General features: G+C 37.0%; 1 protein-coding gene across 2 annotated transcripts; it reads right to left on the bottom strand.

The window, feature by feature from the left end:
- Nucleotides 1-2,067: 2,067 nt before the first annotated feature.
- Nucleotides 2,068-18,938, bottom strand: LOC145786746 (salivary peroxidase/catechol oxidase-like). 2 transcript variants are annotated; one of them, XM_082598475.1, is made up of 18 exons: nucleotides 18,764-18,938; nucleotides 18,093-18,252; nucleotides 17,577-17,686; nucleotides 17,073-17,240; nucleotides 16,621-16,758; nucleotides 15,951-16,064; nucleotides 15,024-15,179; nucleotides 14,425-14,552; nucleotides 13,055-13,144; nucleotides 12,184-12,297; nucleotides 11,298-11,458; nucleotides 10,248-10,402; nucleotides 8,976-9,156; nucleotides 8,390-8,559; nucleotides 7,551-7,763; nucleotides 6,306-6,524; nucleotides 2,528-2,643; nucleotides 2,068-2,375 (listed from the first exon to the last, which is right to left on the bottom strand). In XM_082598475.1, exons 1-18 carry the CDS (start codon nucleotides 18,825-18,827, stop codon nucleotides 2,238-2,240), a joined length of 2,595 nt encoding a protein of 864 aa, XP_082454601.1. In that variant the 5' UTR covers nucleotides 18,828-18,938; the 3' UTR covers nucleotides 2,068-2,237. The 2 variants fall into 2 exon arrangements, with proteins under 2 accessions (XP_082454601.1, XP_082454602.1); XM_082598476.1 differs by lacking the exon at nucleotides 13,055-13,144.
- Nucleotides 18,939-19,647: the final 709 nt, after the last annotated feature.

Raw genomic sequence — 19,647 nt, 5'->3', positions numbered from 1 at the left:
TATAAAAACATCCTAGGCGATACCAATAACATGAGCTCTTTGCCTCTTACAACATGATTGTAGCACTTTCAAACCGCACAATTTTTGGACCAGGCATTCAGGGTTGCCATTCGCTATACATAAAAGAGAAGCTCGCCTTCATTTTTTTTGGTAGCACTGCGCGTCTGGGAGGCCTGTAATATAGTAAGCCATGCATACGGCTGTTTATGGATTCTTTTCACACTAAATTGTCCAACACATTACACGATTGAAAGTTTCGCGGCTCGTAATACTCTTGCTGTGTTAACGATTGCTCAGCTTTGTGCCTTGAGCCGAGTTAACTCTCCTGAGCTGAAGGTTTTTGATTGTCATGTTCAAGAGTACATTTTTCTAAAAACTTTTTTCTAACGTTTTCTATATATATTTTTTGGCAGTACAGATGGTTTTGATTTATTTATGAAGTAAATAGACAGAGCGCGTTATTTCATTTTGTTGTTATTATTTTTTTATACACATGTTGATATTTTTGCGATAGGCTCTGCCTGTTAATTAATTTAAAAGAACGTTGATGCTTTATTCATTGATCGTTTTTTTTTTAACTTATTGGGATTTGAAATAATGTTAAACCACGCAGGATCTCATTACATGAGCATTGGGCATGGCTAGCGGGCAACCAGCATTGTGTCATGCAAACTCTATTGAATTTTTTATTCACTTGATAGTGGTTGAAAATGCTTGGTAACCTACCTTTCAGTTTAGATGGTGCTTCGTCAAGTGGAAGAAAATGCAGGCACCGCAATCATTCAGTTTTGTGTAACTCACTTCGTTTGGAGACTATTTCTGATGACCGACTCAGCAAAGAACCTGATTTGTAATTTTAACGTTTCCACACAAAATTTTGCTTTGTATTTTTGCAACAGAATGCACCCATTCAGCACATCAGTCCTTTTTGTATGACTACAAAGTCTTTATATATTAACGATGCAAAATATTCCTGGTTTGATGGATAGCTACTACTTGTTCTGTTTTGCACTTTTTCAGCTCAGTTAATTGTATGACGTGTTTTCGTTATTTTTGCAATTTCTACGTCAGTTTAATGTTCTGTAAGAACTTGTACAAATTCTCATTTTATTTGTTGTATTTTCACCTTAATTTTCCAGTCAACGTGATCATCTCGCGAAATGGCGGCAGATTTTGTTTACGCTTATCACATCTCTGAAGTAATTGCTTTCTGAAAATTGTCTATAGACGACGACAGAATTGCCGCATTATATGGTGCTGTGAGCAATGCGCACCATTGCTGGATGCAGTTTCAAATTAAATATGTTCTTGAAGGTATGATTCTCTGTTTTACCCAGCATGCATCTCGTCGCCTATTTGTTTTATAGAAATTTCGAAAAGTTTATGTTTTTGTCACTTGATCTATAGATACCACCGGTGCTTGGAAATTGTACGACGTAGCCTAAGTCATTTCCTGTTGTTATACTGTGAAATAAAAGTAGTTTATTGTATTATTTTTATCAATAGTGCTAATGGAGTCTGTGCCAGAAAAAAGACAAATTATTAGTTTTCAACTCGACGGTGTTTGTGCAGTTGCATGTACACTGTAGGCCTACAGCTTGTACAATATGTACGATTGTACAGAGCTCTAGTAACCGAGATGCAGCTTGCATCTGGAGTTGCTGAAAAGTGTCAAGTCATCTTTCAGTTACTGCAATCCGCTTGTAGCTTGCTTGTTTACCTGTCCAAGGGTTCTGCCTTTTAGGTATCGAGCGTTTTAAGTACCAAGCTAGGTATTGAGCAGCCATTGTGTTGTAAATCTAATGTGCGCCAACCGCTACCTTCGTTTTGACCGGTAAATTGCGCAGTTGGTAATGTGGAAGGCCTACTACACGCCCAGGTCATGGAAGGTGCCATCTTACATATTTCTAGCCTACCGGCGACATCTTTACAAGATCTGTAGGCTGGCCTACTTGCAGCTACAATTCATAAGGAATTGCATTGGAATCGTTGAGCTGACCAGGTTGTGAATCTCAAGTCTGTTCAAAATTTTCGCAGTCTGAGTCATGAGGCAAAATTCTACTTTTGATGTTTTTGTAAAAATTTGCCAATAGCCTTCGCCATTTTTCAATCATAATTGTTTGTTTAATTTTTTCAAGCTTCATGCATCACTTTTTACATCAATTTCTGACTAACAGCATGCGAACAGGTTTTATAGCATAATCTGTTCATTCTTTGAAGAAAAATTGGTTTCAAGATTAGCTCGTCATCCCCCGGCATAGGTATCGTACGCGGTAGTCATGGCATTCTCCAGATGGCTGGTTTTTACCTTCGCAGAGAAGACCAAAGTTTGCACCAAAGTCAGTGAACACATCACCGGTTTCACCTGCTGGAATCTGTCAACAGACAAGCAGTTAAATCCCAGTGTTGCCACGTTTAAACCACAGATAAAAGGCCCAGGCTACTTATAAATGGAGATTTTGTGAAGTCGAAAACAATGTGAATCTACTGTAGCCGGTTATTATAAATCCCAAGTTAGCCTACTTACTCTATCAATTGTCTGTGCCTGGAAGGCATGTGGAAAACGACAAATTCCAGAACGGGAAGTTTCAATCTCGCTTTCGGCTTCTCCCTTGTGGTCATTGATCCATGGAGTCCAGTAATCTGAGTAGAGATTTGCATGAAAAGGTTTTGTTGTGTTTCTACCTCATTCAACCAGAGTCATACAAAGGTTTTCAACTTGTATTTTGAATCGCAAGAAAGAAACTGTAATATCAAAAAAGCGTGCAACCAAAATATATGAAGAAACAAAACGAGAAGCGCTGAATAACAAAAATACCAAAGAGAAGACGTAAGGGGAACGTAGGCATACATTGTTTAAACAAAAACAAACCAAAATGCACAACAGTTTTGTTATTAGGCTATGCACGGTAATTCTGGAATAAATTAGGAGGAAAAGGTATAAACGCTCCGTTGGCTCAGTTGGTTTAAGCGTCCGAGTTGGTGCCTACACGAAGAAACCTCAAAAAGCTGATTCGCTCTCGGCTTGTGAGCTTGAGCAACGCATTTCAGGACAGCTCGCCAATCAGGTAGTGGATGGATGAATTCACAGACCACGACACTTCAACAATCGGAAACTTCACTCTGTCATTCTCGGTAATCGGGTCTGCGTCAGTGGTTCAAAGCCTCAACAAACATAGGCTAAGAAATTGACAGCAAATCTATCAAAAGCTTTCTCAGTCCGAGGATGTAGAACCAATGAGACCGGATAACCATTCAGCTGATAGTTACAGACAAACAAAAATAGGCTACTTGGTTACTATAGGGCCTCAGCAAGTATCTAGCTCAGGGGTGACGAACCTTTTTGCGGTCGCGGGCCACTTTGTCAATTACACATGAGTTATCTGGCCACACAACTTTTTAATCGTAACCTAATATGAAATCTTTTAGAAGAGACTCAAGATAATGTTCATGAAAAGTAACAAACGGCAGATGCAGGCCCGTAGCCAGGGGGGGTTCTCAGGGTTCCCGGGAACCCCCCCTTGAGCCGAAAAGGTCCACATTTTGGAGAAGGTGTAGTGTACATATAATCACAGGATCAGCTGAAACCTTCCAGATAGTTCTAAATCAGCTAAAAAGAGGTTTCTGGAAGATAAATGGAAGATTGAAAACATTTTCGTCCCGGACGCGTTAATAATGAAAAATAAAATGATTGATTGTACGATAGTAAAGTCTTAAACTTTGATCATTGCTACCTCATAATGCCTTGTGTTGCGCTAGCGAATGTGACGTAAGTTGTTAAACTCGTATTTTCTCGGTTACAGAGTTGATTGATTGATTGAATCTTTATCCTCGGACTGGGAAAGCTTCTTGCAGAGCTCAATCCTGGCAGTTTCGCATACTTGTAGAGGGTTTAAATCACTGACGCAGGCCCGGTCACCGAGATTGACAGAGTGAAGTTTCCGATTGTTGAAGTCTTGTTGCCGGGGAACTATTCCATCCATTAGATGCCGCTGAATGGAGAGCAGTCCTTAACGTGCGTTGCTCAAGCGCACACCCCGAGAGTCGAACCAGCGCCGCTTGATCTTGAAGTTTCTTCGTTCCAGAAGTGACGCGCTAACCAATTGAGCTATCGGGGCGGATACGTAATAGTTAATAGTTAGTTACGTAATAGTTAATCTTTCTTGCATTCTACCTTCTGGATAATTCTATTGATAAAATCTTATGAATACAGTTCTCGTGATAAAAGATAATTGACGTGAGAACAGGCAAAGGAATCATGTACGCGTATTGGTTTAGTGCAGTGGTTCCCAACCTTTTTGTTGTCACGGACCTCTTTAGACAAATTATTAATTCTGCGGACCCCTACCTAAATTTTGCCTGAAACTCAATTAACATGCTATTGACTATTAAAATAATTATGCTACTAAACTACTGTACTATGTCACATTGCATTGCTGCTATGACTCCTGCGGCAAATATTAGGTTAAACAGTCGCTCAAATAAGAAAATGAATGAATTGTTCAAGAAATGTCAGCAGTATGTTTCTCGGCAGCCAATTTGTAGCAAGAATTGACAGCGATAAAAAACGTGTTTCGCCCATGAGGCTGGGCTCATCAGTATCGCACCGCTGTACTAGTGAGTGCTCAGCCTTGTGCTGATAGCCGGGAAGAACGCCCCTTTCTTCACAAAATGTCAGCAGTATTTGATTATTGCGCAATTGAAGAAGAAGAAGATTTGATTATTAAGGTGACCCAAAGTACCAGGCCGAAACTTTTTCAACGTAAGCAAATTTAATGAGAGAAATGAAAGTAAAAAGATCGCTTTTCGTTTTTTTTCCAAAATTCATCAAGGTAATCACGGACCCCCAAAGGCTTTCTCACGGACCCCCAAGCGGTCCGCAGACCCCAGGTTGGGAACCACTGGTTTAGTGGATAGTGTGAAATATACTTTAAGCTGAATTACAGTGAAATTCGTTGAAGCTTACATGTATTTGGGCTATTGTCCCATGGACCATTTTTTTAAGAAAAAAATTCCATAGACCATTGGCAATTGATGTCCATTATGTGAACCAATAAAATTCTCTTTGGACCACCAGTAGCGCAAATTGTGCAGTAGTTTACATGACCTTATAAGGGTATCTGCCCTCTCCCCTCCCGCTTCCGGCGCCCCTGTCGGTTCCACTGTAGATGTGCTATTGTTAATGTGAAAATTGTTTGTACCGGTATTTATTTATTTTGTTTTTTTATAATTGACAATTTGAAGTTTGTTGGTACATGTACTGCCGCTTCTTATGATTTTGCTTGCTTGTGGACACACCAAGAAGAAAGCGTTTTCAAAAGGTCCATATTTTTGGATTTGGGAACCCCCCCTTGAAAATGTCTGGCTACGGGCCTGAGATGAAAGTAATAAAACCAAGACAGTTGAAATTATCTTACGCAGAATCGAAACATACAACAGTAAAAATAAAAACAAATCAACTTGAGCAAAAAGGATAGAGTAACAGCACTTGCACTGATTATAAAGACAGTTTAATTTTCGAAGCGTTTGCTTTCATATGAGTATGATTTCTTCTTTTTTTGGCTATATCCTTTTTACTCAACTTGACTAAATGTTTCGACCATTATGCTCCGAAACTACAAATCAGTTGATGAAATTTCTTTTTCAAACAACAAACAAAAGCCCATACGAATCATACAGCTGAAACTATCTAATGCAGCATTGAAGCATAAAATATTAAAAAATAACATTGAAGCATTAAATTTTTTTGCTTAGTGGCACTTTTGGAATTTTTTTTGCTTGACTAAGCGTTCAATATTAGGTCGAACAGACGATGTGGCATAGCCTACTGCATAGCAACTGCATAGCCTACTAAGATTTTCATCTGTCAGCCTCGACCTGTAACGACTTTTTGTAAAGTGCATTTTAGAAGTGAAGGCATAAAACAGCTTTAAGATGTCTTTTGTCTTTAATGCATGAGCGATTGTCAAATTGTTTTGCGGGCCGCACAAACTTCTTTGACGGGCCGCATGTGGCCCGCGGGCCGCAGGTTCGTCACCTCTGATCTAGCTCAAAGTACAAGAACAGGACAAGAAAACAAACTTCATCCGCATAGTTTAAACGCCACTCATGCATGCTGGGACTTGCAATATTTTGTATCAAAAATGAAGAATAAGTGAAGTTGTCACACAAGCAAAAACAGACCATGCAAAAACGGTTGTCCCGATGTCTACATATAGGTTGCAACACGTAACGCTTTGCAAAAGAAAAATGTAGACAAAAGGTAAGCTTAGCTATTGCATGAATGCTGAATTAACTTTGCTTACATTTGTGAGATGGTACTACTGGAAAGTCGGTGTATTTGATCGTACCAGGAAGACATTGGAATCTAATCAGTTTATTTCCGTTCACCATTTTTGTTTCAGTCATCATGACCTGAGTGCAGACTTCAGTCGGTCTTCGAACCAACAGAAGGTTCAAGACATCCGCATTTGAATAAGTCGAGTACTGGTAAGTCGTTGGAAACCAACTCGTCCATTCGTAATCTGTCACAAACAACCAAGCGATGTTTTAAAACGTAAACATACAGTCTGCAAAAGCATGTTATAACTTGAAAAGTTTAAATGTTTCACTGAGGTCACTGCTGTCTATGTAGCTGTGGTTGTTATGTTCAGAGCAGCTGAGGGGCTGGTTTTGGTTCGGTACCAATGGCATTTCCGCCGCCTTGAAACAAGACAACGCTGAAGACACTTCTTAAAAAAGTTAAGAAAGAAAAATAAATATCTTAGCCTATTAGTAAAATTATCAAAGAAAGGTGTAGTTTTCTCTAAAAAGCAAGAGCTATCTCTAACATAAAATGCTCAAATGCATAAAAGGGTTTTGTTATTAAAACACATTCTTATATCCTTATTTAGCTACGTATTGGCACTAGGCTATAGTTACAGTATGTTGTTTGTTTCTCGGCAGTCGAGTGTAGCAGGAAATCTTTGTTTGCTATGAGTGCAAATGTAGTCTAAATGTGACTGGTCTAAATGTGTTTTGTAACCGGAATGTATGTTTCACATGTTTTAGGAGACAGCACTTATTACAGGATTTGCATTGTTGATTAATGTTTAAGCTCGTGTCGGCAATTTATTTTTTTATTTTTTGCAATCTCAAAGATAGAAATCTAAGTTTTTAATTTTTTGATTTAAAATATAATAAAAAAAACAAAACTGGATTGTGGTTTATGTTTTGCGCTCGGAGTCAATACGTTTCAAAATATTTAGAATAGGTGTTGAGTTTGGAGCAGGGATATTTACAGAATGTCTGGTACGGTATCCCTGGTTTGAAGTTACAGACACGTGACTCCGCTCAAATCTGCAAGGTAGTTATTAGTCTGTTGATGGGGAGGATTAGGGGTAGTCTGATTAGGGGAGGGTAGTCTGATTATTAGATGGTAGTCTGATTAGGGGAGGAAGACAAGCACCTTCACGTGGTCCCCCCCGTCAGTAACATACGAAACATACATGAAACGTATGCGAAACGAAGCTTGTCAAACAAGAGCTAACGAGTCTGTTGATGAAAGTCACCTTGTTTTACAACTGGGCTGCCATCTCCGATGAGCCATCCAGATTCTCTTTCTTTCCAAAGCAGTAGATTTAAAGGTTCGTATGCGTCACATGACTGTCTTGGGTTGTCAGGACTAACCTTTCTCATTGGAAACGGTTGAATGCTTTCCATGTCTGGATTAGTGACACACAGAATGCCAGCATAAGAAGCTTTCCTCAAAGCGGCTAATTGCTCTAAAAACCAACAAAAATGCATTAAAGTTTGTTGCTACAGTAGTCTATATTGTGGTTTTAGAAATAACATATACGTTCAAGCTGAAATGGTGATTGCATATAGTCGGGTAAAAAAATGCTGACTTAATGTTTTCAAAGCAATGACTTGCATTTTTTTCAAGTTGAACTTCATTTTTGATTAAAATAGGCTACTTCAAATTGTATCCAGTGCTGTTTCCTAAAGTAGAAGAAAAACAAATGCAGAACGGTATAATGTAGTGAATTGAAACTACACGCTTGACCGCACGTTAACATGCAGATATCCAATTCAAACACGAACCATCAACCAAACAGAAGCTACGCCGTGCATGACGTCATCAAGGTTGCGTTTCTCGGAACAAAGGAAAAACACAACTTTCCACCACTGCTATTGCTCTTTTTTCTTCTGTAATTACCAAACAAAGTTCAAAGTAATAATCAACTCTCTGGCTGAATGCTGGAATGGTCACAATTGGACGGACAATGTAACATCTGGTGGTTCGTGGTTGGATAGGATATCAGCATGCTAAAGTGCCTACCGCTTGACTAAACCCGAATTATTACATAACAAAATTATTATCTTGCAAACTTTCTTAACCTGCACAAACCTTTGGTATGAGTTTGAAGTGCTCCACCGTTTTCGTGGTGGAATCTGTCTCCTCTTTTTAAATCTCTGAACTGGTACCCGATGATGCAAGCAAAGGTTGGTCCTATGATGGCCCCAGGTAACGGGGTTTCAGCAACCCCACCAATGTAGAGATCAATGTTGTTCACATTGCTAGATAAAACTTAAGAATTTAAGGCGGTTGAAAAAAAATCTCAAAAGCAACACTTGGCTACAGCGGTTTTTAAAGAATAAATTAAGTTTTTTTTAAAATTTTGTAGACTTTCTGTTAGATTGTGACAAAAAATTATTAATTTTTGAGCAAGAAAAACTCACGCACACATACTTACTTTTACGTTTACTTTCGGTTTTGTCTAAATTTAAAAGTAAATAAATTTGTGCAAAACGCTTAAACGCTTTTTATATCATTTCACGATAACCATTTTCCAACGGTTTTCCTAAACTTGGTAGGTATTGTAGTTTTAACTATGCGCTTGAAAACCGTTTCTGCAAATTGAAATTCTAATGCGTTGTTTTGTAGACTATTACATAAACATCACAGCATAGAACCAGTTCTTATTTTTTCTTACCCGTAAAGTTTTTTCAACTTGTTTTGGTTCTGAAGAGATATTTCGGTAAGTCCACGAAAGTTTCTAGGTGTTTTTAGGCCACAAAACTCTCTGTATTTCATGTAGCTCGGAAGACCGTGGTCTCTTCCACGTTGGATGTTAGTTGCCAACAAATCACTTCCATATGGTCCCGGTCCTCTTTCTGGAATTTGATTTTAATGTTTAATGCTTTTGATTTTCACTAAAGGTGAGATCTTTCAGCTGTGATGATCCTATTGTTTCCACATCCACGATCAAGGTTATGGTAGTAGGCCTAGCACTGGAAAGCCTACTTGTTTTCAGGGCTTTGGAGCCGGAGCAAGGAGCCGGAGCCCCAAAGCAGTGCATTTTCATCGAAGCTGGAGCCGGAGATCTTCGTGAAATTCAAGTGGAGCTGTAGCAGGAGCTGGAGCCAGTTGTTTGAAAAATAGCTCTGGCTCCGATGTATTTCATAAGATGCTATACTACTATTGGCTGAATTCACATAATTTAACAGCAACCCTTCACAAAATTAAGAAATTAGTTGCGTAATTAGACGTCGAATTAACGAATACGTTTTGAAACGCAGTTCCGCATGACATTTTGATGAAAGTATTTTAAACTTCATAAAGATGTGCTATTTTTTAGCAACAGTTGACTGCTGGCAATTTTAAGCTTTAGAAATTAAATTGATACGTCGTCATTTGAAAGCACTTTTTGGAGCCTGGAGCTGGAGCCGGAGCAATGGTATCAATAAGCTCCAGAGCAGGAGCTGGAGCTAATTTATGATAAAAAAGAGCTCCGGAGCCGGAGCTGGAGCAACTTAATATTTACGCCTGCTCCAAAACCCTGCTTGTTTTCTCACTGTTGTAAGCAAAAAAGCACATAATCAGTGTTATCTTTAATTAAAACAAGAAAATAAGTTGGAAAGTTCTTTGCAGCTCAAGGTTCGAGCAAGGTACGATTGCCTTCAAAGTCTGACACCTCTTTGCACCACATGTCGCTGCCATTCCACTTTCGTGGGCGCAATGATCAAATGATCATACCTATGTTAGGCACACGATTGATAGATAAAAGTAGCAAAACTCGAAGAAAGTATGCAGCACAAACTGCTCTGGGCGCTTTTATTTTTTAACATAATCGGCCTACAATGTAATCTTCATGCCTTCATACCTTCGTAATCGTCGATTCGTCGTAGCCTACCTACTTGTGCATTTTCTTTGTTTGGCGTATTTAACTATCAATAGTTAAATATTACTATATATTCCTGCTTACCTCCAATTGCTTTTGGCATTGCATCTAAGAAGTTTCTAAGGCTGTTTGAAAAGGAAGGGTCAAACTGCAAAGCCGAATCATTGACCAAACCACGAATATAAGAACTTGGTCCCCCAGATCTGAATTGTCTCACAAGGGTCTCCAAGTTAAATAAGCTGCAAGTAAGCATGAAATAAAGACAATTGCAATATTGATGTATGTTTTTAGATAAAAGTTTTGGCTACGAAAATGTTTTTCAGTTTTCACTATCAGAATTTGCAATAAAGCTTGTTGAACGAAAAAAAACCTTTACAATTTCAAAATACTTTGTTTCGACGAAAAATTCTTAGCAGTGATTTCAATTCATTTTAAATCACTATTGCGTTGCAAGAAATTTTGTTTTATTTTGAAATACGTTTTTTAGAATAAGTTAGTTTCGTTTTGCCCAAATACTAAAATGTTTCTGATCTCCCTTTCAGGCTTCCAATCAAAGGAATCAGGTGTTTAAAATTTAGGAAATGAAGTTGCAGGGTCTATCTAAAATTAATCTAAAATCGACTTAAAATAGTTAAACAATTTTTAACGGAGAATCAGTTGACGACTTTGGATTGGCCTAGATTTGGATTGATTCGGATACCCGATTGAAAATCAATGGGATCAAATAAAAGATTTAGTGGCGGAAACGCAGCCTTCAGGTACCAAAGCATTAGTCACTGCAATTAAAGAAGTATGGGTGAAAAACATCTCTGAAGAATACTGCACCTCACTCGTGGCTGGCATGCCTCACCCAATATAAGCCGTGGTAAATGTGCATGGAGACCACACAGACAAAATACCAAAAAGTTTCTCTGTATGATCACTATTTTCTATGATTTCCGATATTCCGTGCATGTTTTTACTTTTGATACGATTTGACAACATTGGATTTTTTTTTGATTTTGTAAAGAGATGGTTTGTGCAAAATGCCTAGTTTTTACCTTAGTAGTCTGATACTTTTGAAAATTGGGCATGGCAATTGAAGAAAATTATTTATAAAAATTAAGTTGGAAAATAATTTGAGTGTATGCCAACCTGTCTGATATAGTGATTGTTTTGCCTTGACTCTTCGTCCAACTAGGATTGGGCCGAGTGACTTGATTGTCGATCAAGGCGTGTCCCATTCTGAACGCAGCGGTGGCGAACGAGTTGGACACAGTGGCATCGTATGAAGAGTCATATCCATACCAATGCCCCTGTATGAGTCAAAGTAACTTCTTTAGTCAAAGCTTAAAGTTCCTTAATAACAGAATAAAGTTCCTGAGACAACGCTTAAAGTTCCTGAGTCAAAGCATAAAGTTCCTAAGTCAAAGCTTAAAGTTCCTGAGTCAAAGCTTAAACTTCCTTAGTCAAAGCATAAAGTTCCTGAGTCAAAGCTTAAACTTCCTTAGTTAAAGCATAAAGTTCCTGATTCAGAGATTAAAGTTCTTGAGTCAAAGCATAAAGTTCCTGAGTCAAAGCTTAAAGTTTCTTAGTCAAAGCATAAAACTCCTGAGTCAAAGCATAAAGTTACTGAGTTAAAGCTTAAAGTTTCTTAGTCAAAGCATATTCCTGAGTCAAAGCATAAATTTCCTAAGTCAAAGCTTAAAGTTCCTGAGTCAAAGCTTGTAGTTTCTTAGTCAAAGCTTAAAGTTTCTGTCTTATAATATTTGTGGAAAATACAGACCATGAGAAACGTGCAGTAGCCTATTTCAAACGAAATGATTGGTTGGTGAATTCATCAAGGAAGTTTGTCAGAATAACAATTGAGACAGGTTTGTTTATGCAACAAATAAAACGGAGTTGTTTATTTATCAAGTGTAGGCAACGAAGAATTTTGTTTGCAGACTCTAGGTGTAGACTACGTTTAGAATGAAAGCTTGACATAATAAACTGAATTAAACTTTGCTACAGAAAATTTGCTATTTACAAAGTTTCTTACATTTTCCAGTAAATTGAGACCAAACCTTTTCATAACAACTGGTCCCAATATGGAAGGAAGAAAGTGCTCAAAGGTGACCCGTTGATGGAGTGCCGTCACTATAGATCGTGTAGTCTGAAGATAATTTCAAAAATAAAATCACCGACGTATGGACTTCGACAAGTGGTAATTGCAATAGCCTACTTTGCGTGTAACTCGGTAAAAAGGTCGTGGGCCTAATGGAAAGTTTGTATTAAATATGTTTTTTAAATGTTGTAGTTAAAAGTTTCACAAAAAGGCGATATCCAGGGCTTCTCAAACTATGGGTCGCGACCCCAAATGGGGTCGCGTAATGAAATTTTGGGGTCGTAATGAAATTCTAGTGCCGGTGGGTTGTAGTCTTGCCATGATGTCAATTGACCGCAACCGTCGGTGCGAACTGTCAAACGATAAAATATAATCAATCGTAACAATTGATGCATTGTTACGCTATCATTGCTGTAACGTGCTGACCAAAAGTAACCTTACCGCTCGCATTATGATTTCAGAGTAGCTTATCAACTAGTTTCTGAAGGAACCAGTTACAAGATTAATTGACTATGGATCAGTGGTTAGGTTTCATAGATTCATGCGGTAACAATTGCAAGCACAAAGAAAACAATTGATAAGTCAGAAAGAAAAAGAAAATATAATGATCAAAATGATCCGTTTTAATGTCATTAACGTGGATGTCCCCATAATGCAACAAAACATTAATTGCAACAAAACTGTTGGTGTTTTATTTAAATCCAAGATGTTGAAACTTGACTTTAATCCGATCATATATTTAAATGAAAAACGTATCTGCTTTGAGACCTAGTGAAATATTTAGGAGTAATAATTAACGACTTACTATCCGATGATGAAGATTTGAAACGACAATTACGGTCGTTGTATTGTGCTGGAAACATGTTAAAAGCAAGGTTTTCCAAATGTTCGATTGCTGTTAAAAATGTGTTGTTTCGTTCCTATTGTATTCCTTTTTATGCCTGTCAACTATGGTGCAACTATCTTTCATCCAATAGTAATCGCTTACGTGTTGGATACAATAATTGTTGCAGAATGTTGTTTAATCTGCGGAGACGACGCAGCATCACCTCTGCATTCGTTGATAACAATACCACAACTTTTCAAGCTTTCATTCGTAAAAATTATACCAGTTTGTAACACGATGTAACTTGTTTTCCAATCAATGAATTAATGAAATAATGCCAACAGACTGTTACTATCAATCTTTGTATGTGGTACAATGCAACTCAGCTCTCCACAACTTTTCAAGCTTTCATTCGTAAAAATTATACTAGTTTGTAACACGATGTAACTTGTTTTCCAATCAATGAATTTATGAAATAATGCCAACAGACTGTTACTATCAATCTTTGTATGTGGTACAATGCAACTCAGCTCTTCGGAGTTGAGTATCTGCTTTGTTTCTACATTTTATGTTTGATTGTAAAATGGACCATGTTGAGTCTGATGTAAATAAATAAATAAATAAATAAATGGGGTCGCATAGAAATATATTTTTCAAAATGGGGTCGCAGAGCAAAAAAGTTTGAGAAGCCCTGAACCTATACATTTTTTCGTGTTGTCAGTTGTCATATTTTGCGGTTTGACTTTAAATGTTCTGCTTTTCTCTAGCTGTTTGTTTCCAAAAACCTTTCTGTAAGTATATATTGTTCGGGGTTTAATTACACCACTCGCTCGTCTCAGCTACAATAAAATAATAATTTTCTATTTAGTTATACAATCTTCTGTACATTTCTGAGACCGGAAATATTGCAAAAGTGCCACTGTATGCAAATAATAAGTTTTAATATATGAAACCAAAGACTGGCTGCTCTCTGTAGTAGCCTTCCAGCTTAGTCCGGGAACACCGTGAATCTGGGGTGGTAAAAAGGTAGACCCACGGTTCAGAGGCTCACACGACGATGACGATGTAAAAATATATGATAAACTAAATTATAAAATACTTATGTTATAATAAAGAATTGAACATGTTAAAACCATAGGATTGAGTTAAAGCATTTTGAATTTCACGGGTTCAATGGGTTGTCAAGAGAAAATAGAAACTGAAACTGCTTTGGTAGATGGCAATTTAAAAACAACAAAATGAGGTAATTTATTTTATTTATTTCTTAATAAAATCAACAGTCGTTTTTCAACTTTTATCATTAAAGCCAGATTTTTAACACTAGAAGAGAAAACCCAATCAGTCATTACCAAAAATAGAGTATCAGAATCCCAATGTTTGTTTTTAATTCTCAGAGCTCGCACAATAATGTTATGGAACCTCATCCAGATGGTGTGCTGGGATAGGAGAACCGTGTTTTCATTGGTCCTTGCATCGCCTGAACAAATAACAGAAAAAATCAAACAACCTTTAAACATTCACCAGGTCATTTACAGTCGGGTTTTATCATCATTTTGAAAACTACAGTTGGTTTATAACGCATTTTTTATTATTTGTAGTCTATATAATTTTGTAGGAAGAATAGCCTACACGAACATATACAGTAGTCTGTTGGAGTTCAGTTAAAACCTCTGATACAATCACATTTTTCTTTCTGGGGAAGACTAAAAATTGAGTCTGTGTTATGGTGACTGATTTAGCTTATGGTCAGAAACATCGACAGTGTGGTCCAAACCCTTACCAAAACTGAGTGGCTTGAGCATTTCTGTTCGTATAAACACACGAAAAAAAATGCTTGCATTGATCTGATCATTTGATCAAGAACAGTTTGCCAGCATGATGACACTTTGGAAACTCATTTTGACCCAACTTGTGTTTTTGTCTACGCAAACTTTCTTCGTGCGCTTACCAGACACAAAGCAGGGGATGCCCTTTGTTGGTTTTCGAACTAGTGGAGGACAAAACATTGCGTTTCCTGCTGCTTCTATTCGATGAAAATCAGTTTGAGGAAGAACAGTGAAATCATTACTCTTTGCCTGTAGCTCAATCAGCTCGCCGCTTTTAGCTGAAGAGAAGCAGAAATGAGTTCAAAAGTTATACGAGTCTCCTACAAGTCAACAGTTGCAAACTGAGCAAATGGCAGTTGAGCAAGTGACAACTGAGCTGGCAACATTCCAGCAAGTAACTGAAATTGGCAAATGATGAAACTGAGCAAGTTACAACTGAGCAAGTCGTCACAAAATCAGACAATTCTGTTTACCAAGCGATGATTAAGCCAGTTAGATGCTAGGTGAAAATTTCATTTACAGACTTGGACAATAGCTAAAATGTACTTGCTGTGTTGAAGCACTTGCTGAGTTGTCGCATGCCGAGTGGTCTGACGACCAAGTTATACAACGTCAGCTGTCAGTACTGTGTTATGAGTATGGCATACGTGCCAATATACAGTAGGCTACTGTGTTACAGTGTTTGTAGTCGCCTACATGCATTTCATTAAATATTACTTTGCTCACTTTTAAAGTAAACAGAAATTAAAACTATTTTAACACTATTTTAGTTTAAAGCTTTAAATCAATCAAGTCATAAACAAACTTATATGTCTTAAAACAAATTACAGTATACAAAAAATAGTCTCCTACTCAACCAAATAGGAAGATCATTGCGGCAGGGTGTTGATTTGGCTGCATATCAGTTGGACGAATTGAGCATTTAATTATTTAACATGCTACAACTGCTTGTAAGCGAAATCAGGTTTATCAAAGAAGTAAAGCAGAAAACTAAACGATAGTTAAACAAAAGCTGCACGAAGATGATGCCAGGATGTTCCTATATCCACCTGGGTCATTCTTTACTCTGATCGCGTCCGAGTGTTCCTTGTTGTTTCCGTAAATAACAGCCAGATCCATGAATCCGCTCAACTCGTTCAGTTGCTGTCGAACAGATCTGTCACCTGGATAAAAAATTAACAACTATTGCTTTCAGGTTGAAAAAAAAAAAAAAACTTAAGTGATTGAAAAGTGAAAGCAATTTGTCACAACATTATTTTGAGTGCGACGCATACATCATACTTCTTTAACCAGTTTATAATTTTAAAAATGCAAAGGTTTGATTTGCAGGATGTGTTCAAAATGATCATAAAGTTTTCATTGCTTTTAACATTACAAATTTTTGCTGCTAAACTGCTAATAATTATAATAAATAAGAAGTCAGGTATATTAAATTGAATAAAGTGATAGTGAAGTGAAAATTGGATTTTCAAACCGGTCCTTTAAATATAAAATAAAATTTCCGTTGATATTCAGCGTAGAACTGCAATTTTTTTGTTATCAGGGACCTAATTTTATACATCCTTGATTTGAAGCAATCCAATTTAGTAAGATATTTTTGATTCATTGGTAAGACGTAAACGGACGGGAATCTATGTTGAAGAAATAACCGTGCGATTTCAATTGTGAAACTTCAAATTTCCAGCATCTCAAACACCCACACAAATCACTCCCACGTACAGCTTTCCGAATCCACCACCGGAAAAGATCTTTTAAACTCGAAGCAGGTTTTCCTCGGAAAACCAATGTACTGTTCATCGCTTTCTTGGATGGCTATGTTTGCACATTCCTTGTCGGGTGTGGAGCAGTCACAATCAACTGTGAAGAATGGTAAACTAATGTTGTAAAAACGTCATTCCAACGCGTACTATTGTTGAGAGTATGCTCAAACAAATTTTTAATTTTAATTTGCTAAAACAAAATTCACATGCACAATGAAAACTCACTCATACAAAAATACTCGAAACAATTACAAGCTAAACGTTAGAAGAATTTATGAAATTGGTAAATAGTTCAATGAAGAATTCCTTTCAATGCTTTTCACAGCTTTCTAAGTTATACATGTTGATTGATGTGCAATAGTAACTGGCTTTGGCTTAGAATTTGCTATCTATTGTGATAATTGGCCGCACCTTCGTCTTCATCGTGCCCTTTAGTCAGTGCTATGTCATGCACAAGAAATTGACCCCAAAAAGGAACCATGTGACTGACTGTAGCTGATTTTTGGCTGATTCCTTGCATTGTGTTGGAGACAATTCGAGCATTGGGCAGAGGTTGACCAAAGTCTGATCGACGAATTCCTGAAAATAGTTGAAAATAAAATAACTTTTTTTATCGTATCTCGGCTTACGCCTGGTGATTGAAGATTTTAGATCCGATTTGCTGATGCTTCCCCAGACTATTCGAAGCGGACATTGCGTTTCTAGCATACTTGTCAACGATGTACCAAAACATTCATTGTTGGACGAGCTCAAGTCAAATATTACAAGAAAGGGCAGTTGCAAAGCATGTACATTTTAGGCTGGGAAATGTGAAATTGTCACGGCTTGTAATCTGAAATTAAGAAAAGAGATTTGAGATTCATACGATTTGTAATTCTTCATAATTTAGAAAGTGTCTCAAATCTCATTAAGTACCTTGAGCTTTATTGTTGTATTCAGCTGGCAACAGTCTTTTAAAAGAGCGATCGGTTTTTCCCCTGTTAGGATCCACTCTGTTGTTGCATTTCCCATCGTAAGTTGGAAATCTAATCAACACATGTCAGTAGTAAACTAATTGAAAGTTGAACAAAAATTACAAATGTGGTTATTCGTCCTATAGCTTATCATTATGTGACAATAAAATAGACACAATTAATTTGATGTCACTCCACAATAATGCCATATCTTTTAAATAGGCCTGATTATAAAACAATGACTTGATTTACTCGAAGAGAATGGTATGGTTGCAGAAGAACAATGAATTAACTGTAACAATATTATTGTCACATAACAGAAACTATTGGACAGATTTTGTAGCAGGTCTTCTATGAAAGTAATGACTTGATTTGCATCTTATTGTAGGCTGCTACAGGTTATTCAATTTACATCACTAATAAACAAGTACATTATAAAACAAGTCAACTAAATTGTCCTTAGAGCAACATAACAAACTTTAGCATGTATGCAGGTTCGCAGGAAGGAACTTCAGAACAGATGGTTTCTTTTACAATTTTTGAGTCATTTAAAAGCGGCTCAACTTCCAACATTGCATATTCTGTCTTTGGAACTGACTTTCTTCCGCTCCTGCCAAGTCCTTGAACCGGTGAATCGGCTGAAATTGATTTTTAGATTTCTAAAATTTATTTGGAGATTTCTTTTTGCACAAGCTTACTTCTTGGAATACATAGAATAACTGGATTGTTTCCGTTTTTTTAGACTAAAAGTCGAAACAGTGAAAGCTGTGCTTAAAAGTTAGTAGGCCTACTTACAAAGCTTGCAAATATTTTATAATAGAACCGTATAAATAAAACCATTCGTCTTCTGCTGTGTGCATACGATTCCCTCTGTTTGTTACTGTACACGACAAAAACGATATTAAAAAGTATTTTTATTGACAATTGCACTGAATAAAGTTACGCTATGTAAGTTAATACATTAATACTATTATTTGATTTTCGATTATTTTCAAGTGCAGAAATTAAACACAAACTAATTGTATTCTCTGAACCAAAATAAAAATTTGTTTAAAACCGTATTTAAAATGCACGAAGATGTTACACCGCATGTGCAATTGTGCATGGGTAGCTTATGTTCATTGTTCAATAAATTACTAATTTACTTACTTCTCCGGGCTTCACAATACAGGCTGACCATAAAACTTATAGCGACGATAGTAAAAACTTTCATGGTCACCAACACAGACAGCTGTCACCTAAAACCAACGATTTTAAGCCACTTTTGCTTGACCAATGTTTTTTAAAACTGTCTTTAAAGTTTTAATTATGTACTTAAATTAAAGTTAGGCTTTAAAGACATAAGTTAATTAAAAGTTACAATATGTGCCTTGATTTACAAAGTGTTTAAAGCTCTTTTCTGATCCGTTAAAAGAAATGTGTAGGCATGCTTGTACAAAACAAAGCTACGGAAAAGAATAGTTTGAAGAAACGTCTATCCAATCGAACAGAGCATTGCAACAATAATTGTTGTGCCGTCTTCTCCACGCATCCCGGATGCTATTTTCTACCCACACAGTTGGCTCTTCCTGGCATATCGCAAGGAATTACCCAGACAGGAAAATCCATCATTTTTACATTAATTCAACGTCTGCAGACGTTGAATCAATGTAAAAATGATGGATTTGCTGTCTATGTATGCAATGAATTTCAGCTAACAAAGAGAAAATCTTGATTAAGTCAAAGATAATAAACATTTGCAAGGAAGAGAAAGCGTTGTGGATAAAACAAACATTAGCTCCGTTCAATTAACACAAAATTAAAATTTAGTCTGAAGATTCAACTTTTCTCAAACAAGATAAAAGATAACAAACTATATTTGTAAAAAGAGTTATTGAATTTTGTTTTCCTTGCTACTATTCTAAAGCATTTAACCTCTTTCGTTTTGTGTACTTCTGATTGCTGGTCAGGCCAAAACGAAAAGATTAATTTGCTATGCAACTGCTTGTATTCAAGTGTATTGAAATTTCTTTTGTAATGAATCTCAGTTTCCG

This window comes from Aplidium turbinatum, chromosome 17 (genome assembly GCF_918807975.1).
Source record: "Aplidium turbinatum chromosome 17, kaAplTurb1.1, whole genome shotgun sequence".
In the NCBI taxonomy this organism is placed as follows: Eukaryota; Metazoa; Chordata; class Ascidiacea; order Aplousobranchia; family Polyclinidae; genus Aplidium; species Aplidium turbinatum.
Note: the sequence above shows the minus strand (reverse complement) of the source record. Positions and strands in the feature narration are given on the sequence as shown.